Source organism: Salmo salar, chromosome 16 (genome assembly GCF_965601325.2).
Source record: "Salmo salar chromosome 16, fSalSal1, whole genome shotgun sequence".
Lineage (NCBI taxonomy): Eukaryota > Metazoa > Chordata > Actinopteri > Salmoniformes > Salmonidae > Salmo > Salmo salar.
The window spans coordinates 34,825,018-34,852,707 of NC_138306.1; the positions used below are offsets into that span (position 1 = coordinate 34,825,018).

The window sequence follows — 27,690 nt, forward strand, 5'->3', positions numbered from 1 at the left end:
CCCCTTCCCTCAGTAAGAGCATTAAAGATGGGTCGTGGCTGGGTCTTCCAGCATGACAATGACCCGAAACACACAGCCAGGGCAACTAAGGAGTGGCTCCGTAAGAAGCATCTCAAGGTCCTGGAGTGGCCTAGACAGTCTCCAGACCTGAAACCAATAGAAAATCTTTGGAGGGAGCTGAAAGTCCGTATTGCCCAGCGACAGCCCCGAAACCTGAAGGATCTGGAGAAGGTCTGTATGGAGGAGTGGGCCAAAATCCCAGCTGCAGTGTGTGCAAACCTGGTGAAGAACTACATCTCTGTAATTGCAAACAAAGGTTTCTGTACCAAATATTAAGTTTTGCTTTTCTGATGTATCAAATACTTATGTCATGCAATAAAATGCCAATTAATTACTTAAAAATCATACAATGTAATTTTCTGGATTTTTGTTTTAGATTCCGTCTCACAGTTGAAGTATACCTATGATAAAAAATTACAGACCTCTACATGCTTTGTAAGTAGGAAAACCTGCAAAATCGGCAGTGTATCAAATACATGTTCTCCCCACTGTATATGGGGGATACAATCTTCCAAGCTCTGAAGATTTTCCTATGGGGAGACAGAGTCATTAGATCATTTATTTTGGTACTGTCCATATGTAGCTGGTTTTTGGTCACATGTCCAGGAATAGCTGAAGAATTGCAACATTTACCTAGAACTAACGCTGCAGATAGCAATACTGGGTGATTTAAAAAGTCATAATCAATCAATCAATAATATAATAATTATTTTAACAAAAATGTTTATCTTTAATTTACAATCTGTAGAAGCGATGAGAATAGAATGGTTCAGTACTTTTGTGAAGCATCACAGTGCAGTTGAAAAATATATGGCAAATAGAGATCCAAAATGGATGGTGTTAAGAGATAGTTTGGAGGGGTTGAATGGAGCTGAAGGGTGGGACTAATAACAAGATAGCCAATGTAAAACATATGGGGTTTGTAAAATGTATGTAGGTTCAGAAATTGTGTGAAATAGCACAGTTACAAATATAAATCAAACTGGATGGACATAAGAAATAGAGGAAGGACTAAAAACAAACAAAATATAACTATTGTAAAATAGACTGTCTGTAAAATGTGTTTAATATGTATAAACGGAAGGTAGAAGCCTAAGTGTTATTGTTTATTAGTTTACTCCAATTGGGGTACGGGTGGTAGGGTTTGCTGGGAATAATGAAGGTATATTCTAAAAAAAAGTATGTATGAATGTATGTATGAATGTTTATTTATACATATGTATATGGGTATGTATGTATGTATGTATATGGATATATATATTTACCCCAAAAAGATATGGGGGATTGGAAATGATGCAGACAATTACATTGATGGAAGCAACAATCTTTCTGCAATATTAAAATTGAATCACCCCTTATAAAAAAACAATTTTAAAATGAAAAAAAGTCATTACAAAAACAAATAATTACAAAACAAATGTGCCAGCTTGGTGGGGGGCCCCCAATCATATCTCGCTTAGGGCCTCCAAAAGACTAGAGCCGGCATATCACTGCCCAGTGGTGCCTTGGGATGCAGGCTGTGTGTCTGTGTTGGGCTGTGAGGTGTTACAGGTAGGCTGTCTGATGGGGTAGCCTGTGTGAGGTGCTGCAGCAGAGGTTGCCTACACTTTAAAAAAAAATCCAAAAGGGTTCTTCGGCTGTCCCTTTTTGGTCCCTCTGTGGAAAGGGTTCAACATGGAACCCAAAAGGGTTATACCTACAACCAAAAAGGTTTCATCAAAGGGTTTTCCTACGGGGACCACCTTTCGGAGACACCTGAAACCCCACCTCTTTAAGGAATACCTAGGATAGGATAAAGTAATCCTTCTACCCCCCCCCCCCCTTAAATGATTTAGATGCACTTTTTTAATGTGGTTGTTCCACTGGATATCATAATGCACCAATTTGTAAGTCGCTCTGGATAAGAGCGTCTGCTAAATGACTTAAATGTAAAATGTAAATGTAATAACCCTTTTGGGTTCTAGATAGCACAATTTTTTCTAATAGGTGTATGTGTGGTGTTGCAGCAGGTAGGCTGCCAGTGTTAGATGTTGTCTACGGGGTATTAGAGGCCAGTGTCTGTCTCTCTGTCTGTCTCTCTGTCTGTCTGTCTGTCTGTCTGTCTGTCTGTCTGTCTGTCTGTCTGTCTGTCTGTCTGTCTGTCTGTCTGTCTGTCTGTCTGTCTGTCTGTCTGTCTGTCTGTCTGTCTGTCTGTCTGTCTGCCTGCGTTTCTGAGCTGGACAGCTGGATTGCAGGTATGAGGCAGAAAGTGAACCATGAGAACAGCTGAAGACTGACTAGGGATCGTATTTGACAGGCGTTGAAAACTACAGGCACTACAGAACAGAGCATGAACACTACTGCGGAGCATGAACACCACTGCAGAGCATGAACACTACTACAGAGGGAGAAATGGGGGGTTTATAAGCAGGAGGAAAAGAGGATACAGGGTAGAACCCAAGAAAGCTGGACTGTTATCAACGTACTATAATACAAGTATTTTTTGAAAAGCTTGTATTCTGAATTAGACATACTGTACCAGTGACAGTTATAATCAGTGATCTACATCATGAGCAGCTACATAATATGATATCTGTAAGCAGCTATTCCCAGTAGACTTAAAGTGATGGATGGAGGTTACACATGGAGCCGATTATAATGAAGACACTGTGATGGACTGAAAACAACAACTCGGTCTATTTATCCCCATACACCAGTTCATTGAAATTTCTGTCTCAATGTATTTATTTATTACTGTACCCTTCTAATAATTTCAAATACTATGATTCATATGTTTGCCAATGGAAGGAATTATATTTAATTTAATTACCTAGCGTAATTCTCTTCACACTGTCTACAGCTTGGTATTTACCCAAGGGAATGTCCTTGTCCTCCATAATGGGTTTATTTATTTTATAAATGTTCTTGAAAGGACTGAAATAGCTCTCTCTCTCTCTCTCTCTCTCTCTCTCTCTCTCTCTCTCTCTCTCTCCTCTCTCTCTCTCTCTCTCTCTCGCTCTCTCTCTCTCTCTCTCTCTCTCTCTCTATCCCACTCACAGCTCTCAGAACAAGGCCATATTCACAATAACATCAGAAACTGCCCCTGAATATGCCTGTGGACCTGAGGTGGAGTAGGTTTTCATAGAAGAAACAATATCTTAGTGCATAGTTTCTTTGATTAAAGAGAGCTTTTTGGCTGGTTGCTAGTTTGGATGGACAGGGATCCATTCTACTGTTGCTGTGAAATAATGAACTTTGTCCTGCCACCAGCAGACTCTGAGGGAAATATTTAGATGCAGTAGAGAGACAAACACTGAAGCAACTATCCACTCATCTTGTATTTCTTCCTCTATTGATAAGTGACATTTGCTGGCCCACCAGTAAGTGTAATCCTTTGACAGGAGGTGTGTGGCTGTGTGCTGATTGAACTTGGCTCTGGGGTGCCAGGTTGGGTTGAGCTTGTGTGGTCCTGTGTGTAGCCGGGAGAGGGCATGGTTCACTCCGCTGAACATGTCATCACAGCCATGGATCATGTCGTCTAGGCAGATGTTATCAGGATGACACAGTGGAGTTTATTTGCTATTTATTGCTGTGGGATTTGTGGCATGCTGCTGTGTTGCTGCTGAAGCAAAGAGAGAAGATGAAGTGTTTCATACACGCTTTAATCCTGGTTGAATGATTTGTCAGTCTGTTGTGAATGCCTACAGAAGAGCTTAAGTGCTCATGGGGAACAAAATAGTCATACCAAACAAAGGAAGTCCTTTTTTGAATTCCACAAAACTTTGTTATAGTTTACCCCACGATTGGTCAATGCTATGTTCCAAAATGGTGACAATCTCAATTTAATTATTCAGTCAGATAACTTCATACCCAGCATTCAATGTTCCCTTTCACGTGTTACTAAAATCCACCCTTATGATATTTTTCCCAAATCTGATCATTATCTTGTCTGGGAAGAAACAGGAAAAATACACTACTGCTCAAAAATGTTCGAACACCTACTCATTGAAGGGTTTTCTTTATTTTTACTATTTTCTACGTTATAGAATAATAGTGAAGACATCAACACTATGAAATAACACATATGGAATCATGTAGTAACCAAAAAAGTTTTAAACAAATGAAAATATATTTTATATATGAGATTCTTCAAATAGCCACCCTTTGCCTTGATGACAGCTTTGCACACTCTTGGCATTCTCTTAACCAGGTTCACCTGGAATGCCGGTAGTGTACATGTATGCCATAGATCAATAATTGACCTTCTTGATAAATAATTGAATTTGTTCTGAACTGAATTGCCTAGTTAAATATAGGTGAAATAAAATAAATACATTAAATCTGCCAACCCCTGTGTTCTGATCTGATCTTTAAAGACAATTAGACTGTGATGAGCGGTAAGCAGTTGAGGGCAAACTATTTGAGTCAATTCCCCTCACTGTCAGCCCAATACTCATTAAAGCCCATTGTGTTTCAGTACAGCGGTCTGGTCTGCAGTTCCTAGCCTCCTACTTCTGCTGCTGCTAGTTTCATAGCATGTTAATTATTTCCACTAACAATATTCAAGTGCTGTAAATGAATGAATGGGAAAAGTTTTTGTAAAATAGTTGTAAACTTTCTGTTAAACTTTTTTTAGTCCTTGGAGAAGGGCCTATAATTCTCCTCAGATTAACCGTCACAGTTTAACAGATGAAGTGTTAATTGTTGTGCCTAATTGGTTCATTGTTAATTCTTGCAAATAATTACAATGCAATCTTTCTTTTTCTGTCAATTGTGTATCCAAGATGGTGACACTATTTCTTTGTGTTCTCAGCAAGGACCTTGGAGGTTTACTTCCATAAGGAAACTGCTATGAGAGAACCCTGAGCCACAGAAATGTTTAGTTGTGTCGCTAGTTTATTTGCATGACAGTATACCTGCTGAGGAAGGATGAGAATTAACCACCACATGAACATACAATAAAAAGGCCAGTGAAAATGTCCTTGGCTATGGTAATACAGCAGCAGAAGGCAGCGAATGGCTTGTTCAATGGAATTATGTGTCTCTACAGTGGAACGTTCAGTCTCCATTTTGTGCCCACTCCCCATTGGTAGTGCACAATGGACTTGAAGTATTAACGGTTGAATAGGAGGATGGATGTTCGATATTTGTTGTGGCTGTGTGTTTTCGTTTGGGCTCTGCGTAGGGGGGCATGGTGGGCTAAGGAAAGGAAAAACCTCAGCGTTAATCTACCAAATACCCCCGGTGGAAAAGATTCAGCACAAAAACACATGGTAAGTGTTCTTTCTGAATAGCAGCAACAGCAACAGCAACAATGTGGAATGAGGTAAAGTGCATCTGCTGCATGCATTGACTAAGCTCATTCAGAACCATCCTATTCAGTTAGTTCACCCGGAGGACCACATAGTTGGGGAAGGAGCTGTAAAAATGCTCTCTCTCTCTCTCTCTCTCTCTCTCTCTCTCTCTCTCTCTCTCTCTCTCTCTCTCTCTCTCTCTCTCTCTCTCTCTCTCTCTCTCTCTCTCTCTCTCTCTCTCTCTCTCTCTCTCTCCCACTTGTACTTCCACTTCCCAATTAGCTTTTTGTTATCTTTGATACTGAGTTTCAATAGATTTTATATAACGTGACCAGAAAATGTTAGGACACTGAATCAGTATTACTTTCCCCCTATTCATTCATGGATCATTTAGGATATGAAGCACCCTATGAACTAATAATACTGTGTGACATCTTCATAATTACCTGCTTGTCCATGCACATTAACCACGCAGCCCTTTCATCCTTTCATAGTTGACTGTAGTGAGTCAGCTGGAGTTGCCTGGGTTGTGTGGTTGGGTTGAGTGCTGCTGTGGCTGACTCCTGGGGTTGAGCTAAAGTAACAGCATAGAAGAGTAGAAAAGACCTGCTCCTTGCACCATAGTGGGGGCCTCTGTGATTGGTTCCCATGGTTCTCCAGCTGCAGTAAGTGGGTAGCACCTCAGCCTCAGATGGATGCTGGTGCACGTGGACACATACGTGCACATATAGAAAACAGAAAGACACACACACACACCGTCAGTACCCAGCTATGGGGTAATCACAGGGAGAGAGACACCACTGTGTCTGAAATAACTGCTAGCAGGGAACTTGGAGCAGGGACCCCTCTGCCTCAGTATAGAGAGAGATGGGGAAAGAAAGAGATTGAAAGTAAAACATATTTCCTCATTTGTTGGTTTTAAACAGTAGTTGTCTACAGACATTTATGTATTGACATATTTATCCACAAAAGGCGTGGAGAGGAGAGGGGGAGAAGGCTGGAGAAGGTAGGCTAGAAGAGAGGAGGGAAGGCCTTCACCCTGTTTGCTGATCTCATCCTCTCCATTAGATGAGGGAAGTTTATAATACATTAGTTCGGACCTGTGGCTTCATCTCCAGCTATTTCAGATCCTCCCATTAACCATCCAATCCAGTTAACATTGATTCTGCCTTAGCACTGATGAGAACATGGGCTTCATGAGAAAGGACAATGACTCGTCACTGAGTCTAGGTAGCTGTAATTGGTTTATGATTAGGTACTGGCAATCAGCTATTGCTTTTTATCTAGTTCCATTACCCAATTATGAATGCTTGATTTATTTATTTGTGTGTGTGTGTGTGTGTCTGTGTGTGTGTGTGTGTGTGTGTGTGTGTGTGTGTGTGTGTGTGTGTGTGTGTGTGTGTGTGTGTGTGTCTGTGTGTGTGTGTGTGCGCGCACATGCGTGTGTGCGGGAGTGTTTGTGCTGATAGTAGCTGGTTGCCATCTCCCTTCATGCCGATATTGATAGTAGGTACAGTACATGATGCCTCTTTCATTCCTATCATCCTGTCTGAGCAGACAGGTCAGAGGTCAACTGGGGGTCAGTAGATGTTAATCACATCAGGAGCCTAGTCATTTGACCTTGGCATGCGACCAGGGAGCTCCACCAGATGACATAGAGAGGGTTTGGGAGACAAGTCACAAGAGCTCGCCAACAGTCATATTAGACTGATGGCTGAGTAGAGTGTACTCCATGATTATCCATTGTAGAGACGTGGAATTGAACTCTCTTACCTCACCCGATCCCACCCATCCTAGCATTATGTCCAAGGGTTGTATCCTACTCTTGGTAGACTAGTAATAACCAGATGCACTTTCTGAGTTCTTTATCGCTATCACTACAAGCAGAAGGTGACAGCACAGGAACAAAGTTTCCAGCTTTATACATTTACATCTCTGTTTCCAGAGTCATGAATAATGATTAGAAGTATGATGCAAATGTGCAATTTGTATTTGTATTTATTAGGGATCTCCATTAGCTGCTGCCAAGGCAGTAGCTACTCTTCCTGAGATCTAAACAAAATTAAGGCAAATACAAAATAAAACCCTACATCACACAGTACATTACTACTCGCTACACTACTTCAACATATCTGCAATACAAAATCCATAATACAGCAATATAACAATTTTACAATGTATGTGTATGTAGAGTGTGTGTGTGTGTGTGTGTGTGTGTGTGTGTGTGTGTGTGTGTGTGTGTGTGTGGGTCTACCTAAAGTATGTTTTGACCATAACGGTTTAACATCCAAGGTTACACCAACCAGTTTAGTCTTTAGTCAACTTGCTCAATTTCTTTACAATATCTAGTTGAGGTTTAGGGTTTAGTGAATGATTTGTCCCAAATGCAATGCTTTTAGTTTTTTACATATTTAGGACTAGTTTATTTCTTGTCACCCATTCTAAAACTGACTGCAGCTATTAGTTAAGTGTTGAAGGGATTTCACTCGATGTGGTAGCTGATGTGTATAGTGTTGAGTCATCAGCATACATAGACACACAGGCTTTACTCAATGCCAGTGGCAGTTCATTGCCAGTGGCAGGTCATAGACAGACATATGTTGGATAGGCTTTTCATTAGTGGCAGGTCATAGACAGACATATGTTGGATAGGCTTTTCATTAAAGAGCACCCTCTGTGTTCTGTTAGATAGTTAACTCTCGATCCACGATATAGCATGGGATGTAAATCTATAACACATACGTTTTTCCAGCAGCAGGTTATAATCAATAATGTCAAAAGCTGCACTGTTGTCTAACAAAACAGCTCCCAGAATCTTCTTATCAGTTTCGTTCAGCCAATTATTTGGTCGGCTGTTTGAGCCAGTAAAGGTTGATTTACTATTCTTGGGTAGTGGAATGACTTTTGCTTCCCTCCAGGCCTGAGGGAACATACTTTCCTGTAGGCTTAGATTGAAGAGAAGGAAACATATGTAGTGGCAATATACAGTAGTCTGCTATCATCCTCAGTGATGAATGAGCCATTTGATTAAATGAATGGTGGAGCTGAGTTTGCCTTTTTGCCCAAAAATGTCATTTCAGGTGCTCCAAAGCTTTTTACTGTCATCATTTATATCATTTATCTTTGTTTAATAGTACAGTTTCTTCTTCCTTTTGTTTAGTTTAGTCACATGATTTCTACATTTACAATATGATCCCAATTCCTTTTGCCTCATCCCTCTCAACCATACAATTTTTCGATTCATCATCAATCCACGGGGATTTAACAGTTTTTACAGTCATTTTCTTAATGGGTGCATGCTTATTAGTAACTGGAAAAGCAATTTCATAAATGTGTCAAGTGCAGCATCTGGTTGCTCCTCATTACACACCACAGACCAGCAAATATTCTTTACATCTTCAACATAGAAAATCACTACAAAACCTCTTGTATTATCTCTGATACACTATATTAGGCACAGCGTTTGGAACTTTAGTTTTCCTAGATATGGCTACTATATTATGATCACTACATCCAATGAATGTGGATACTGCTTTAAAGCAGATTTCTGCAGCATTAGGAAAGGTGTGATCAATACATGTGGAGGATTTCATTCCTGTGCTGTTTGTAAATACCCTGGTAGGTTGCCTGATAACCTGAACCAGGTTGCAGGCACTGGTTACAGTTTCAAGCTTTTTCTTGAGTGGAGAGCTTGATGAAAGCCAGTTAATATTTAGGTCACCCAGAAAATATACCTCTCTGTTGGTATCACATACCAACAGAGAGCATTTCACAGATAAAGCATTTCACATATCAAATAAAATACAATTGTATTGTTTGCATATACATATTTAGTAGATGTTATCGCGGGTGTAGCGAAATGCTTATGTTCCTTGCTCCAACAGTGTAGCAATACAAAACAATGTAAAACAATACACACACATTCCCAAAAGTTAAAAGAAGGGAATTAAGAAATATATAAATATTTGAACGAATATATACATACAGTTGAAGTCAGAGGTTTACATACACCATAGCCAAATACATTTAAACTCAGTTTTTCACAATTCCTGACATTTAATCCAAGTAAAAATTCCCTATCTTTGGTCAGTTAGGATACCCACTTTATTTTAAGAATGTGAAATGTCAGAATAATAGTAGAGAGAATGATTTATTTCAGCTTTTATTTCTTTCATCACATTCCCAGTGAGTCAGAAGTCTACATACACTCAATTAGTATTTGGTAGCATTGCCTTTAAGTTGTTTAACTTGGGTCAAACGTTTCGGGTAGCCTTCCACAACCTTCCCACAATAAGTTGGGTGACTTTTGGCCAATTGCTCCTGACAGAGCTGGAATAACTGAGTCAGGTTTGTAGGCCTCCTTGCTCGCACATACTTTTTCAGTTCTGCCCACTAAGTTTCTATAGGATTGAGGTCAGGGCTTTGTGATGGCCACTCCTATACCTTGACTTTGTTGTCATTAAGCCATTTTGCCACAACTTTGGAAGTATTCTTGGGGTCATTGTCCATTTGGAAGACCCATTTGCGACCAAGCTTTAACTTCCTGACTGATGTCTTGAGATGTTGCTTCAATATTTCCACATAATTTCCCTTCCTCATGGCGCTATCTATTTTGTGAAGTGCACCAGTCCCTCCTGCAGCAAAGCACCCCCACAACATGATGCTGCCACCCCCGTGCTTCACGGTTGGGATGGTGTTCTTTGGGTTGCAAGCCTCCCCCTTTTTCCTCCAAACATAACGATGGTCATTATGGCCAAACAGTTCTATTTTGTTTCATCAGACCAGAGCACATTTCTCTTTGTCCCCATGTGAGGTTGAAAACTGTAGTCTGGCTTTTTTATGGCGGTTTTGGAGCAGCGGCTTCTTCCTTGTTGACCGGCCTTTGAGGTTATGTCGATATAGGACTCGTTTTACTGTGGATGTAGATGCTTTTTCTACCTTTTTCCACCCGCATCTTCACTAGATCCTTTGCTGTTGTTCTGGGATTGATTTGCACTTTTGCACCAAAGTACGTTCATCTCTAGGAGACAGAACACGTCTCCTTCCTGAGCTGAATGATGGTTGCGTGGTCCCATGGTGGTTATACTTGCGTACTATTGTTTCTACAGATGAACGTGGTATCTTCAGCCATTTGGAAATTGCTCCCAATGATGAACCAGACTTGTTGAGTTCTACAACTTTTTTCTGATTTCTTTTTATTTTCCCATGATGTCAAGCAAAGAGGCACTGAGTTTGAAGGTAGGCCTTGAAATACAGTGACAGGTACGCCTCCAATTGACTCAAATGATGTAAATCAGAAGCTTCTAAAGCCATGTCATCATCTTCTGGAATTTTCCAAGCTGTTTAAAGGCACAGTCAACTTAGTGTATGTAAACTTCTGACCCACTGGTATTGTGATACAGTGAATTATAAGTGAAATAATCTGTCTCTAAACAATTTTTGGAAAAAAACGACTTGCCAAAGCTATAGTTTGTTAACAACAAGATATTTGTGGAGTGGTTGAAAAACAAGTTTTTATGACTACAACCTAAGTGTATATAAACTTCCGACTTCAACTGTATATATGTATACAATGGTGTGTAGAGACATTATGGGCAGTGTATGAGTAGAAAATATGTGGACAGCAGTAGTTATATAGGATAAGCCTTGACTAGAATACCGTATGTTCATTTGAAGTGCATGCCGAGAAACTTTAAAATGGATTTAATTGTCATTTTATTGTCAACAATCAACACAATATAATCAATAATGTCAAAGTGGAAGAACAATTCTAACATTTGTAATTTCTAAGATTAATAAAATGAATACAAATGTAATTAATGAAATATAGTCGCTCCATAAGTAATCATTTCCCAGTCCATACATGTCGGGCTTGAAGGGCGCAGTGCTCTAAGGCACTGCATCTCAGTGCAAGAGGCGCCACTACAGTCCCTGGTTTAAATCCAGGCTGTATTACATCCGGCCGTGATTGGGAGTCCCATAGGGCGGCGAACAATTGGCCCAGCGTCGTCCGAGTTTGGCCGGGGTAGGCTGTCATTGTAAATAAGAATTAGTTCTTAACCGACTTGCCAAGTTAAATAAAGGTTAAATGTAAAAAAATATATATATCTCGTTCTGGCCGGTTTAGTCCCCCCTGACCCACTCGTAATTTGCACTCTGCATTCTATGAGTGAAACACAGTGTTCCAAACTCAATTTTCAGTCTCCACAGAGATGCCTTGCTGTCCTCAGAAGAGATGTGTGTTCTGAAAGAATATGAGGTGGGAGAGAGATTGGCTTCAGAGCAGTTCATATATTTTCTTGCCTGTAGAGTGGAGGTGTAAGGTTCATCACTGAGGTGAGACAAGAGGATGGAGGGTTGAGGGGATGTCAAGGTTGGACTGGGATTTCAGCTCTGATGCAGGGAGGGCACCACATCTTTGTTCCATTACTAAATAACATGTGGTATATCGTTATGACCAATGTTTGGAAGAGAATGCATTAGTAAAAAGTATGTGTGTTCAGAGATGGTCACCCGGAGTATTCTGACTGATGTCTGTCACCATTCTTAGCCTTTGTCTCAGTGCAAGTTTGAACAGGCTTTTATTTTCATCATAGTTGTGATTTGGTGACGTAAAGAACTTTGACAGCACAACGGCAGAGTCATGTCTGAAGTGTAAAACTACTGATGACTCAATAACTCATGCCTTCTGGGAATGTTATGGGCGGAGTTGGAAAGATGGATGTCAGAGATATTGCAATGTAAAGGTACTTTTAATTTGTCTGTCTGTATATTTCAAGACATGCCATATGAGGGTGCAGTGAGATACCAGATGGGTTGGACAATTATATTTAAAAAATGTATACTCAAAAACTGGAAATTAGCCATTGCGTCGCTCACGCAATGGAAAGGTCAAATGCTTTATTATCAAAAAATATACCAAAATTGTGCAGTTTGAGGCCATGTGGCAGAAAGTGATAAGGGTGCCCTTAGGGGTGGGGGCTAGTGGTTCTGGGCAGGTGTGATGTAGTGATGTTTGTATGATGTAGTCATTTGTATGTGTATGTTTTGTATTGTTTATAAATGATCAACTAAAATCATATAAAAAATAAGAACTGAGATAATGCTGCAACCTTCTAACAGTAAACTATCTGTTTCTATAGGAACCGTGGTGATGACGATGACAGCGGAGGATGCTGATGACCCCAGGTTGCAGAACGCGGTGCTGCGCTACAACATTGTGAGGCAGTCGCCCGACAAACCCTCACCCAACATGTTCTACATCAACCCAGAGAGCGGCAACATTGTCACTGTCATCTCCCCCACGCTGCTGGACAGAGAGGTGGGTGTGCTTTGATTGGGCTGGGAGCCTCTCCAGACTGATCTGATGGGCCCCCACAACACTGCTTCTGTCTCACTGCCTCCCTACCATGAAGTTTTAAAGGCCCAGTGCAGACAAAAACTTGATTTTCTTGTGTTTTATATATACAGTATATTCAGACAGTATTCACACCCCTAAACTTTTTCCACATTTTGTTAAGTTACAGCCTTATTCTAAAAATGTTTGTTTTTTAACTCATCAATACCCCATAATGACAAAGCGAAAATAAAATACCTTATTTACATAAGCATTCAGACCCTTTGCTATGAGACTCGAAATTGAGCTCAGGTTGCATCCTGTTTTCATTGCTCATCCTTGAGATGTTTCTATAACTTGATTGGAGTCCACCTGTGGTAAATTCAATTGATTGGACATGATTTGGAAAGTCACACAGCTGTCCCTCTGTTAACAGTGGATATCAGAGCAAAAATCAAGCAATGAGGTCCAAGGAATTGTCTGTAGAGCTCCGAGACAGGATTGTGTCAAGGCACAGATCTGGGGATGGGTACCAAAATATGTGTGCAGCATTAAAGGTCCCCAAGAACAAAGAGGCCTCCATCAATCTTAAAACGAAGAAGTTTGGAACCATTAAGACTCTTCCTAAAGCTGGCCAACTGAGCAATTGGGTGAGAAGGGCCTTGGTCAGGGATGTGACCATGAACCCGATGGCCACTCTGATAGAGCTTCACAGTTCCTCTGTGGAAATGGGAGAACCTTCCAGAAGGAAAACCATCTCTGCAGCACTCCACCAATTAGGCCTTTTTGGTAGAGGGGTCAGACGGAAGCCACTCCTCAGTAAAAGGCACATGAAAGCCCGCTGGAGTTTGCCTGAAGGCCTCTAAAGGACTCTCAGACTGTGAGAAACAAGATTCTCTGGTCTGATGAAACCAATATTGAACTCTTTGGCCTGAATGTCAAGCGTCACGTCTGGAGCAGAGCTGACACCATCCCTACGGTGAAGCATGGTGATGGCAGCCTCATGCTGTGGGGATGTTTTTCAGCGGCAGGGACTGGGAGACTAGTTAGGACCGAGGGACAGGTGCTTGGAGCAAACTACAGAGAGATCCTGGATGAAAAATTCTCCAGAGCGCTTAGGACCTCAGACTGTGGCAAATGTTCACCTTCCAACAGGACAACAACCCAAAGCACACGTGATCGAGAGACATTGTGCAAATGAACAATGTTTTGGCTCATGTTTGTCTGAAGGAAGAACAGTACTCCAGCAGCATGTCTATAGCTGTTTCTGTGTGGAGTCTGGGGTTGCTAGGGCAAGGGGCCTGCCTGCTCTGCTCAGAGAAGAGGGGGCGGAGCAGACGGCCGAGAACGGAGAGGAGAAAAAACGCAAGGAAATCAAGATAGCAGTGGAGGCTGTACAAATAACTCATCCAAAGGGGCTTTGACTTCTCAAACACAGCAGAAAGCTAACACAATATGATTCCCCATCACCTAATTAATTCTGCCTATTTCTTAGATAACAAATTCAACTTAGGGGTCGTGTTAAAGTAGAATTCAGCGTTTTTCACGCAGGAAAAAAATATTAAACGCATAAGAAATATCTTGCTGCATTTTTTAAATGCCGATCTAAAATGCTTCTTACTGTAATTTCTGCTCAGCATCCGACTCATTTTGTGTTTAAGTTGCACTTCTAAATTCCTGAATGGGCATTCTGTCAGCAGACAACGCTCTGACTGATATGTAGCTACTTTTCTCAGGTACTTTTCTCGGTGAAGCCAGCCTATTGTTCTCAGGTAAAACGGCGTATTAACTTTAAGAAACACATTAGGAAATGTAGGTGGCTACATTATTTCTATGATAGGCCTAAACATTAGAAATATGCTTTTTCATTGTAAGCTCATTGACTTGTGTGGCTGTCAGCCAAATAGCATTGCACTTCTGTATTCATCTGATGAAAATGTATCTATTTTCTGCCGAATATGTTGCACTAGTGTATTTTCAGTGAAGGAAAACTATAGTTGCACGTCCCTGATCACTCTATTGAAACAAAAAAAACACTGTTGACCTTCAATATCAAATGCAACCCCTGTGAATATACAACTGGAGTCACCTGCTCCCGCCTTCTCCCGTTGTGCTATTTACAAAGAAACACGTGACTGGCTCAACTGTTCTGGTGAACTGCCTAAGCTTCATAATCTAAAATAATATGACAGGTGAAATGAAGAACGCTTATCTCTTAAAGCATTGCACAAGTTGACTGCACGTATTTACTGAAATAATAGCTAAAAATATTGAAATGTATTGAAAAACTTAAAATAAATAGTTTCAATGTTATTGATGGTATTGAAAAACCATCCCGTGGCTATTTCCAAATATGGTATATATGGTAAACCACCTAAGCCTAGTAAATATGCTATTATCTAGAATACAGTTAATGACATATACTGTATACACTATCGATACTGCTTATGCCTAGATATAATGTAAGGGGAAAAACCAAATACGCAGGCTATAGAAATTCACTTACTGGACAAAGGCTCATTTACTGGTAGGCATATGCTAAATATACATCAATGGAATGACATACTAAGTAATTGAAATGTGACTGCAATGTAACCAACATGTGCGCATGTGCACAATACCATGACGTGGAATAGTAACTGTGCCATGAGGCACAGGCTAAGTTATTTGCTACATATCGCAAATATAGTACACGGTAGCATGAGGCTACAACAAGGTCCTGAATGTCCATAAACACAGCTACAATATTTGCATACAAAATGAAAATATTTCCCTTGAAACGATACATGAGAGCTTCACCACCAGGCCTTACAATCTAGCAATACTGGCTAACATTCTGGCATAACTGGCTAGCAATAGCATGAGACACATTAAAGGAAATAATTCATAAACATGTTAAATATTAACTTGACTTCCTTAACAACACCCAACTGAAGGAATTGACATGTAGGACAGCAGGGGAGAGTGAGGTAAGTTGCGCCATTTTTTACATTGAGCATCACTTCGTCAAGGGAAATATACTGTAGTATTCTTTCTAACAAAGATATCTACATATATTTCAGGATGTTGTGTAACTCTGGACATCTGTCACGTCCTGACCAGTAAAAGGGGTTATTTGTTAGTGTAGTTTGGTCAGGGCGTGGCAGGGGGTGTTTGGTTTGTGTGTTTCGGGGTTTTTGGTTTATGTTCTAGATTATCTATTTCTATGTGTTTATCTAGCTTGTCTATTTCTATGTTAGTTTTGTCAACAACCTCCTTGTTGTTATCTCTGATTGGAGGCCATATTTAGTTGTGTGTGTTTTCACTTGTGTTTGTGGGTGGTTGTTTCCTGTACAGTCTGTGCACCTTACGGGACTGTTTTCGTCGTTTGTTTTGTTTAAGTGTCTTTTCTTTAATAAATAAGAAGATGTTCAATATACCCGCTGCATTTTGGTCCACTCCTTATGACGAACGTTACAGAACCACCCACCAAAGAAGGACCAAGCAGCGGAGGAAGGAGCAGCAGGAGAGCTACTTGGAGTCATGGACATGGGAGGAGATCCTGGATGGTAAAGGACCATGGCACCAGGCTGGGGAGTACAAGCGCCCGAAGGAGGAGCTGGAGGAAGCTAAAAGGGAACGACGGAGGTATGAGGCATTATATCCTCCATTTCAGGAGGAGAGGAGGCAGCCCCCCAAAAAATGTTTGGGGGGGCATACGGGGAGTTTAGTTGAGTCAGGGGGAGCCCTGACCTAACTTCCCGGGCATACAGGAGAGAGCCGTGGAGAAAAAGGGAGCCAGTCAAGGAATCAAGCGAGGAGCTTGACGCAAGATTCCGGAGAGAGGTACTGGCGGAAAGGGCACGAAGGGGCACCTGTGTTTACTATGGGGAGCGACGGATCAAGCAAGCACCATGTTATGCGGAGATACGCACGGTATCGCCAATACGCGTACACAGCCCAGTCCCACGCATCAGGTCTCTAGTGCGCCTACCCAACCCAGTACGTCCTGTTCCTGCTCCTTGCACTAGCCCTGTGGTGCGTGTCAATAGTCTGGCGCCTCCAAAGCCACCCCCACACATCAGGTCTCTAGTGCGCTTACCCAGCCCAGTACGTCCTGTTCCTGCTCCTCGCACTAACCCTGTGGTGCGTGTCAATAGTCTGGCGCCTCCAAAGCCAGCCCCATGCATCAGGCCTCTAGTGTGCCTGCCCAGCCTAGTACGTCCTGTTCCTGCTCCTCGCACTAGCCCTGTGGTGCAGGTTACTAGTCTGGCGCCTCCTAAGCCAGCCCCATGCATCAGGCCTACAGTGCACAGTCCCTGTCCAGAGCTTCCGGAGACAGTTCCCCGTCCAGAGCTTCTGGCGACAGTTCCCCGTCCAGAGCTTCCAGCGACAGTTCCCCGTCCAGAGATTCCGGCGACAGTTCCCCGTCCAGAGCTTCCGGCAACAGTTCCCTGTCCAGAGCTTCCGGCGACAGTTCCCCGTCCAGAGCTTCCGGCGACAGTTCCCCGTCCAGAGCATCCGGCGACAGTTCCCCGTCCAGTGCTTGCGGCGACGTCCTACAGTCCGGAACCGACAGAGACGTCCCACAGTCCGGAACGGACAGAGACGGCCCACAGTCCGGAACGGGCAGAGACGGCCCACAGTCTGGAACCGGCAGAGACCGCCCACAGTCCGGAGCCTGCAGAGACCGCCCACAGTCCGGAGCCTGCAGAGTCGGCCCACCGTCCGGCGCCTGCAGAGACGGCCCACAGTCCTGAGTCTCCAGCGCCGCTCCTCAGTCCGAGGTCTCCAGCGACGCACCTCAGCCAGAGGTCTCCAGCGACGCACCTCAGCCCGAGGTCTCCAGCGACGCACCTCAGCCCGAGGTCTCCAGTGACGCACCTCAGCCCGAGGTCTCCAGCAACGCACCTCAGCCCGAGGTCTCCAGCGACGCACCTCAGCCCAGAGACTAAGGCCGGAGCCAGAGCCACCTCCATGGTTGGAGGATTGGGGAGGGGGGGTGTAGCATGGGAGCCGTCGTTGACAGTGGCCACCCTCCCTTCCCTCCCTTTAAGTTTGGGGTTATTTTTGTGGGGATTTTGTGTTTAGGTGCATTCGAGGTCTGCACCTTTGGGGGGGAGGGGGGGGGGGGTCCTGACCAGTAAAAGGGGTTATTTGTTATTGTAGTTTGGTCAGGGCGTGGCAGGGGGTGTTTGGTTTGTGTGTTTCGGGGTTTTTGGTTTATGTTCTAGATTATCTATTTCTATGTGTTTATCTAGCTTGTCTATTTCTATTTTAGTTTTGTCAATGACCTCCAATTAGAGGCAGCTGGTTGTTGTTATCTCTGATTGGAGGCCATATTTAGTTGTGTGTGTTTTCACTTGTGTTTGTGGGTGGTTGTTTCCTGTATAGTCTGTGCACCTTACGGGACTGTTTTCGTCGGTTGTTTTGTTAAGTGTCTTTTCCTTAATAAATAAGATGTTCAATATACCCACTGCATTTTGGTCCACTCCTTACGACGAACGTTACAACATCATCAGAATTGATGTAAACATTACAGTTTTGAAAACATAGCTTGCCCCCAAAAACGTGCTCTCTTGGTACAACTTACCCCGGGTAAGTTGAGTTGCGGGACAAAGTTATACATTTCTGTACTGAATGAAATATTGCCTCTACCTTTCTAAAACCATGTCCATCATGTCTGTTTCCCAAACACAATTCAACACAATCACAAACTATTTTTTGTCTTTTAATCATTTTAAGCATATTTTAACACAGGCTTAACACCTAACAACACTTTGTACTTTTTTAAAAACACTTTTTAGCATAGGCCAGTCACTGTTGTTACCTAATGCCTTGCATTAGGCTTGGGAAGAAAACTCAACTTGCCATTGGCTCAACCATTGACTCAACTTACCCCAAGGCAACCATTTGACTATAATAGCCCACACAACTACAAGGAAAAACTTTCATGCTAGGTTTCGGACCTCATATTGAAGCTTATGAAGACACAAACGGATGTATTGTACAATCTTAAAATGATCTACTTTGGTTTAGATACAAGCATCATGAAACCTCTAACACAACAAATTAATTTACTTTGTGAAAAACTTTTGGGAGCTAACTTTTTCCATGTGGTTTCTCCCTTCACAGTCTCCATGAAATTATGACCTCTTCTGAAATATTTGGTCAAATTATTCATTTTGTGTATGGTTTCCTAGAAACAAGGGTGGCTCAATTTACCCTTTAGGCATAATCCCACCCTCCCTTACTTACAATTAGATGCACACACTAACAGAAGTCATATACAGAAACTTGAGGAACAGTCCAATGAGTCCTTTCTCTTCTGATCACGATCTCGCTCTGACGGCAGGAGCGCGGTTCAGTGAGATGCACGGGAACGGTGAACTATGACTAGCTGGTAAAAGTGGGGTGACTTGGAGTTACCTCTATGACCATGTACAAAAAGTCAGAGCAAAATTCTTGTTTGAGAAATTGTTCTTTGCAAAGAAGATATTTTTGACCATTGATAATTTGACAATTTTAATCGAAAAGCAAGGCACATAATTGTTACCCAGAAAGTATTTGATATTGAGATAAAACAGCTGCGTTGGACCTTTAAAGAACTGTTCGTTGTTGTCATTAAAGACACTAGAGATAGGCGAACGTAGGAAGCAGGAGAGGGGTCGTTGTGCTGGGGAGGTGAGGAGGAGGATGAGGGAAGGCGTAGGGGTGGCTGTCGGTGGTGTATTCTAATGAGCAAGCAGAGGCAGCGTCTCTCCATTCCTTAACCGGAGCAAGGCAACTACATGATTGCTTTTTCAGCGGGGTGACGAATGCCAGAACATTGATTTGCTGTGCTCGTGGAAGAGGAATATTAGGTGTTGTCAGACACTTAAAGCACGGTTTAATTGAGGTAATACACACTCATCCACCAGCATTGGCTGTGTCCAACAAGTCCAACAGAAACTTCTCAGCTGGAACAGAGGAATCACTAGCAAACAGCAATGAGTGGATCTCTGAGCTATAACTCTCATACTGTATATGATGAATTGATAAATGTGTTAGTGTTGTGTCTAATGCATACATTGAGCGCCTGGTCTGTGTGCTCATGAAGGATGCTAATGATTTCTGTTGAGAAATCAATGCATGATTACATAGTTGTATTGAATGTAATCAAATCAAATTTTATTGGTCACATACACGTGTTTAGCAGATGTTGTTGCGGGTGTAGCAAAATGCTTGTGTTTCTAGCTCCAACAGTGCAGTAATATCTAACAATTTCACAACAATACACACAATACACACAAATCTAAAGTAAAGGAATGGAATTAAGAATATATAAATATTTGGATGAGCAATGTCAGATCGGCATAGATTAAAATACACTACAATAGAATACAGTATATACATATGAGATGAGTAATGCAAAATATGTAAACATTTTTAAAGTGACTAGTGTTCCATTATTAAAGTGGCCAGGGATGTCAAGTCTATGTAATGTCATGGCCAAAAGTTTTGAGAATGACACAAATATTAATTTTCACAAAGTCTGCTGCCTCAGTGTCTTTAGATATTTTTGTCAGATGTTACTATGGAATACTGAAGTATAATTACAAGCATTTCATAAGTGTCAATGGCTTTTATTTACAATTACATGAAGTTGATGCATAGAGTCAATATTTGCAGTGTTGACCCTTCTTTTCAAGACCTCTACAATCCGCCCTGGCATGCTATCAATTAACTTCTGGGCCAGATCCTGACTGATGGCAGCCCATTCTTGCATAATCAATGCTTGGAGTTTGTCAGAATTTGTGGGTTTTTGTTTGTCCACCCGCCTCTTGAGGATTGACCACAAGTTCTCAATGGGATTAAGGTCTGGGGAGTTTCCTGTCCATGGACCCAAAATATCAATGTTTTGTTCTCCGAGCCACTTAGTTATCACTTTCGCCTTATGGCAAGGTGCTCCATCATGCTGGAAAAGGCATTGTTCGTCACCAAACTGTTCCTGGATGGTTGGGAGAAGTTGCTCTTGGAGGATGTGTGGTACCATGCTTTATTCATGGCTGTGTTCTTAGGCAAAATTCTGAGTGAGCCCACTCCCTTGGCTGAGAAGCAACCCCACACATGAATCGTCTCAGGATGCTTTACTGTTGGCATGACACAGGACTGATGGTAGCGCTCACCTAGTCTTCTCTGGACAAGAACAATGATTCCAAGCACCACCCTCCTTTTGAAGCTTCCAGTCTGTTATTCGAACTCAATCAGCGTGACAGTGATCTCCAGCCTTGTCCTCATCAACACTCACACCTGTGTTAACGAAAGAATCACTGACATGATGTCACCTGGTCCTTTTGTGGCAGGGCTGAAATGCAGTGTAAATGTTTTGGGGGGATTCAGTTCATTTGCATGGCAAAGAGGGACTTTGCAATTAATTGCAATTCATCTGATCACTCTTCATAACATTCTGGAGTATATGCAAATTGCCATCATACAAACTGAGGCAGCAGACTTTGTGAAAATGTATATTTGTGTCATTCTCAAAACTTTTGGCCACAACTGTACAGAACCTCAAGACTTCCTTAATATTAGATATCATGCACCAGCTGTTAAAAAAAGACACACACCCTCCCCTGAGCTTCCCCAAAGCTGCCGTTCTGTCCTGCTGATGTATAGATTAACCAGCTAGATTTATATTTTCCATGTCCTTATTTAACCATAACTCAAAGAAACATAGGATTTTACAGATCTTCAGATAATGTTGACAGGATAGTCTCGAACAGAGCTCGTCCAGTTTATTCACCAGTGATTGAGCGTTTGCCAATAGACCGGAGGGAAGAGGCTGTTTATCCACTCTCCGACATAGTCTCATCAGGTATCCCGCAAGCCAGCCTATACAGCACTGCCTCCTCCTTCTCCAAGTGTCGGTGATTTGGGCTTAGTCCTGGATAATCAATATGTAATTTGCCTCCGACTCATTGAAGTAGAAGTCCTAAAACAAATCAACGTTTGTGATAGATGTTCTGATGTCCAAAAGCAATTTTTTGTCATGAGAAACAATGACTGAAACATTACGTACCAAAAATGGTTAAGATAAATGCAAAAGAATACACAAAATAACACAATTGGTCAGGAACCGTAAACCGGCTGCTATTCCCTCTAGTGCCATCTCCAGTGCTACTTCCAGCGCCAACCGAGTGAAGTTGGCTAACAATTACCCCCTTTTCAACATATTTTTAAGGGTTTAATCACAATTGCTGCTGACAGACACGATAGGCTAACTTGCTTGATGGACCACGTCAAATCCGCTAGCTAGCTAATAACAGATCACGTTAATATGGCTAGCTAATTAAAAAGCTAATTTTCAAGTGATAAACTAGATGGCTACAGGGTGGCAAAAAAGTATTTAGTCAGCCACCAATTGTGCAAGTTCTCCCACTTAAAAAGATGAGAGAGGCCTGTAATTTTCATCATAGGTACATGTCAACTATGACAGACAAAATGAGATTTTTTTTCTCCAGAAAATCACATTGTAGGATTTTTAATTAATTTATTTGCAAATTATGGTGGAAAATAAGTATTTGGTCACCTACAAACAAGCAACATTTCTGGCTCTCACAGACCTGTAACTTCTTCTTTAAAGAGGCTCCTCTGTCCTCCACTCGTTACCTGTATTAATGGCACCTGTTTGAACTTGTTATCAGTATAAAAGACACCTGTCCACAACCTCAAACAGTCACACTCCAAACTTCACTATGGCCAAGACCAAAGAGCTGTCAAAGGACACCAGAAACAAAATTGTAGACCTGCACCAGGCTGGGAAGACTGAATCTGCAATAGGTAAGCAGCTTGGTTTGAAGAAATCAACTGTGGATCAATTATTAGGAAATGGAAGACATACAAGACCACAGATAATCTCCCTTGATCTGGGGCTCCACGCAAGATCTCACCCCGTGGGGTCAAAATGATCACAAGAACGGTGAGCAAAAATCCCAGAAGCACACGGGGGGACCTAGTGAATGACCTGCAGAGAGCTGGGACCAAAGTAACAAAGCCTACCATCAGTAACACACTACGCCGCCAGGGACTCAAATCCTGCAGTGCCAGACGTGTCCCCCTGCTTAAGCCAGTACATGTCCAGGCCCGTCTGAAGTTTGCTAGAGAGCATTTGGATGATCCAGAAGAAGATTGGGAGAATGTCATATGGTCAGATGAAACCAAAATATAACTTTTTGGTAAAAACTCAACTCGTCGTGTTTGGAGGACAAAGAATGCTGAGTTGCATCCAAAGAACACCATACCTACTGTGAAGCATGGGGGTGGAAACATCATGCTTTGGGGCTGTTTTTCTGCAAAGGGACCAGGACGACTGATCCATGTAAAGGAAAGAATGAATGGGGCCATGTATCGTGAGATTTTGAGTGAAAACCTCCTTCCATCGGCAAGGGCATTGAAGATGAAACGTGGCTGGGTCTTTCAGCATGACAATGATCCCAAACACACCGCCCGGGCAACGAAGGAGTGGCTTCGTAAGAAGCATTTCAAGGTCCTGGAGTGGCCTAGCCAGTCTCCAGATCTCAACCCCATAGAAAATCTTTGGAGGGAGTTGAAAGTCCGTGTTGCCCAGCAACAGCCCCAAAACATCATTGCTCTAGAGGAGATCTGCATGGAGGAATGGGCCAAAATACCAGCAACAGTGTGTGAAAACCTTGTGAAGACTTACAGAAAACGTTTGACCTGAGTCATTGCCGACAAAGGGTATATAACAAAGTATTGAGATAAACTTTTGTTATTGGCCAAATACTTACTTTCCACCATAATTTGCAAATAAATTCATAGAAAATCCTACAATGTGATTTTCTGGAATTTTTTTTCTCATTTTGTCTGTCATAGTTGAAGTGTACCTATAATGAAAATGACAGGCCTCTCTCATCTTTTTAAGTGGGAGAACTTGCACAATTGGTGGCTGACTAAATACTTTTTTGCCCCACTGTATATCCAAATATTGTTTGACTTGCTTGCCCTCTATAGTGATGATGACAGTAGTCCAACAAGTTTACCAGGACGAGGAATTGCCGATGTCAAGCTCTTTCCAAAAGCCTAATCTCTGATGAAGCAAGCGAAATGACAGATGTTGTTTGCTTAGCTAGCTCACTAGCTACATGCCAAATGGTTAGGCTACCCTTACGTATCTGAAAATACACGATCAATGGATGTGTACTGATCATGACAAGCACGCAGTTACTTGCTGTATAACTCTGATGATAAATGTGTAAAAATCGGAAATGTGTGGTTCTGACAATGATCTACAAGGGGTGATGATTTTTAAAACAAAAATTGTTTTAAAATGTATTTTACAATCCCTTGAAAACATCACGTAGCTGTCAATGGTTTTAGCGGAGCTGGAGGTCTACTTGCCCCCCAGCAGCCATATCGAACACTCTGCACCTTATTGTGACGTTTTATTGATAACGACCTACAGTACCAGTCAAAAGTTATACATACACTTGTTATATTTCTTGGTACATTTCATCAGCAGGAATTCCATATATACTGTAACATTCACAGACAGATGTAGTAACAGTGGGTCATGTGTGAGTGAGCTGGGATGCAGATATGAACAGGATGACTCAAGGCTATCTTCTAGGTGCACTCTAAAAAAATCCTGGGTTGTTTGGATGACCCATCTGCTGGGTTGCAGTCATTGGGTCTCCTGGTAGTGTTATTAAGGGGCTCCCGAGTGGCACAGCGGTCTACGGCACTGCATCTCAGTGCTAGAGGCTCCACTACAGACACCCAGGTTCAAATCCAGGCTGTATCACAACTGACAGTGATTGGGAGTCCCATAGGGAGTCCCATAGGGCTGCGTACAATTGGCCCAGTGTCATTGTAAATAACAATTTGTTGCCAAGTTAAATAATGGTTACATTTTAAAACATTTCAAGGGAAATTGAAATTTTCAGTGTACAGACATTTACTCTCAAGTGTGGTCAAAGATAATTACCTTAAAAGGCACACCCCTAATAGGCCATGCCTCTTTTTTTATATATATAATCCAAACAACCCAACATGTTGGGTTATTCACACAACCCGACTGACTGGGTCAAAATAACCCAGCCTGTGTTCTGTCCAATATTTACCCAGCGCTGGGTTACCAAATAACCCAAAATGTGTTGTTTTTAACCTATCATTTTTTTGAAGTGTCTGGAGATATTTGAACCTCTGCTGCTTAAACAGGTATTCATAAATACTGTATGTATCCCACATGTCACACCTCTGTCTGTCACACGAAACTACTTTTCCTGGATGAAAACTTTGTCCCTATACTACAGTATGTGAATACATTGGACATAATTCAGGTTGACCTGTAAGTGTGTTTGGATAGATATTCTCTGGCACCCGGGAGGCAAAGCAAACCAGAGAAAATTGAAAATCAATTGTGTCACATTGAAATCAAGTTGATTTTCCCTGCACTGCTTTCTCTCTCAGGCATTCAATTCTGTCTTGATATGCATATTTATTTCCTCCATACAGTATATATTTTTCCCTCCAGTTTATCTGCTCCTCTCTCATTTCTATGTGCCTCTCACTTTTTGGATCAATGTGAGAATATCATTTTTTACAGCTAATATCACACACTGATGAGAGACATTTTCCTTGGGGTTGTGAATTAGCATTCATGTCGCCGATCAGACAGAAAAGACAGACGTTAGAGATCAGGTCTCTCTCAATCTCTGCAAGTCTCATAGAGCAGAAGTCTATCAGTAGTCAATCTGATGGACACACACGGTCTCACTGACACTGGACAGATCTACAAACCACTCTCATGCTCAGACATTTCTCTCATGGCAAAATCGATTGGTGCGTATCAAACGCTTTGGGTTGTTTTTTTTATATAAAGGAATAAACTGAAAGTATGTTGTTTCAGTGGGTGTAAAAGTATGTTGTCATTTAAAAAAAGCCTCTACTTGTACTACCCGTGGCCCTTTCCATGGCAGATGTGATTTGACTGACAGGCACAATGTGTGATTTATACTAGCTGTCTGTCGGATTGATGGCCCTGAATAATGGGCTGTGTATGTGTTATTATGTATATGTGTGTGTACTGTATATGCATGTGTGTGTGTGTGTGTGTGCGTGCTTGCCTGTGCATGTGTCATATTAGTGTTTCGAGCTGTTGTCTCAGTCTCCCGGCTGTGGGGCATTGTGATTAATGGACTTGCCAGTCCACTGTGCTGTCAGGGCCTGCTTCCCCTCTTCACACAGCCCACCTCCCGTCCCCTCATTAACACTATCCTACATCCTGTCCACAGTCATCAGTACCTAAATCACAGCAGAGTAGAACTTCCGCTCTGCTCCCCTCTGACAGACAATATCACCTTGTACCTTCCCAGGACCCAGTACCCAGGGCTCATCACTCTACAGGCCACAGAGGCACTGTCAGTCCAGGCTTTCTCTGTCAGTCCAGGTTTTATCTGGCCTACACCCCTCATTCATTACTAGTCAGCTTCTCAGATGAATCAGGCTCATGGTGTTTTCATCATTGATTATCAGGTATCCCACCACCACCCACCACAGGCACTGTGTAGTTTATCAACTCTCTGTGTGGTGTCCCTGCAATGGGTGTTATTTAAAAAAAACTGATATGCTTACTGGTTTTTACATCCTATATCTAAGCGGTCAAGCTGGGAGAGTGTAAGATCACACCCATACCACAGTAATCACACCCCATACATACCACATTCCCACATTCCTCTATCATTTGAAATTATTTACAGCACACGTCTTATATGTGTGCGTGTACCATACTTAGTGAAGGCTTTGGTCTATACTAAGTGTGTCTCCACTCCTCCGCTCATCTCCCCTCATTACAGCCTGTGATTTCTGCTGAAGCACAGTGTAAGGTCAGCGGGAGGTTATGTGTATAATGATGTGCTGCCACTTATCTCTTCTGGATCTCCTCTGACCAATGCTGCTGCTGCTCTGAGGATGTAAAGCTCTCTGAGTGACAGACAGCATTGTGTAGTGTGTTGTTTTGCTTTTAAACTCCTTGGGGAACTCCACTTGGGTTCATAATGCCAACACTTTAAGATACTCTTGTGTTAAGCTTAAAATCAGAAAAAATTAAAGTATTTACAAGCCAGATGACCTTTCGTTACTTTTTTGCTAAAACACAGAGCAGTGTTAAGCTCCTTAGGTTAAGACAAAGCAGTAAGTAGTAATGAGTATAATTAAATGTGAGTCCAAAGGAAAAGGACATAATGGCAAGTCATACACTAATAAAAAGCAATGGTTGCACGTTTGAATGATCAACACCCTGCTATGAATTATTTGAACATCTCTGATGTTTCAGGCTGTGTCTTTAATTTAGATTATTTTGCGGTGGCTTTGCCAGGTGTCACTGACAAGCACGTTCACAAGCATGCACGCATGCACACATGAACACAGACACAGACATACACAGGCTAATGTGATTGAAGCAGCAGTTTTGGGGGTGTAGGTTACGGTGTGGGTCTGTGGTGCTGCTGGTCTGGCTGTAACCTAACTGATGTGGACACTCTGTTAATGGTGGTGACTCGGTGGGTTTCTAATTTTCACTGGGCAATCTGGGACCTGTCACTGGTAACGGCGGCCAATCGATAGGCCTGGCAGCCCCTCGCCGTCCACTTCCATACGGATGAAATATATGGAGCCAAAATAGATGTGCACAAATCAGTGGCTTGAGTGCTTGTGAGGGTCTGTCTGTCTATGTCACTGTCTCTCGGTCCTTCTGTACCTCTGTCTCTCTGAGTGTGTGTAAACAGATGGGCTATGAGAGCTGCTTATTAATCTCCAATCTCTGTCAGGCACAAAGTAACACTTAAAATAGAGCCGCTACAATAACACAATATTTAAGTAAGAGTGACAGGATGACAGATAAACATTATTTTCCGCGTTTGTTGTACCTGTGTATCTGTCTCGTTATAAACAATCATGTTGATACGATGGCCAAGGTATCATGTGGTCTTCCTGTCTTCTCTTTCTTTGTTCTTGATGTTCTTTGGATGTTTACCTTCCATT

General features: G+C 42.1%; 1 protein-coding gene across 1 annotated transcript in view; it reads left to right on the forward strand.

The window, feature by feature from the left end:
* LOC106573702 (cadherin-13-like) overlaps nt 1–27,690 on the forward strand; it is a 422,569-nt gene that overhangs the window by 155,891 nt on the left and 238,988 nt on the right. The window contains exon 3 of the mRNA XM_014148994.3: nt 12,476–12,654. Coding sequence (XP_014004469.2) covers nt 12,476–12,654 — 179 coding nt within the window. The remainder of the gene's footprint in view (nt 1–12,475; nt 12,655–27,690) is intronic.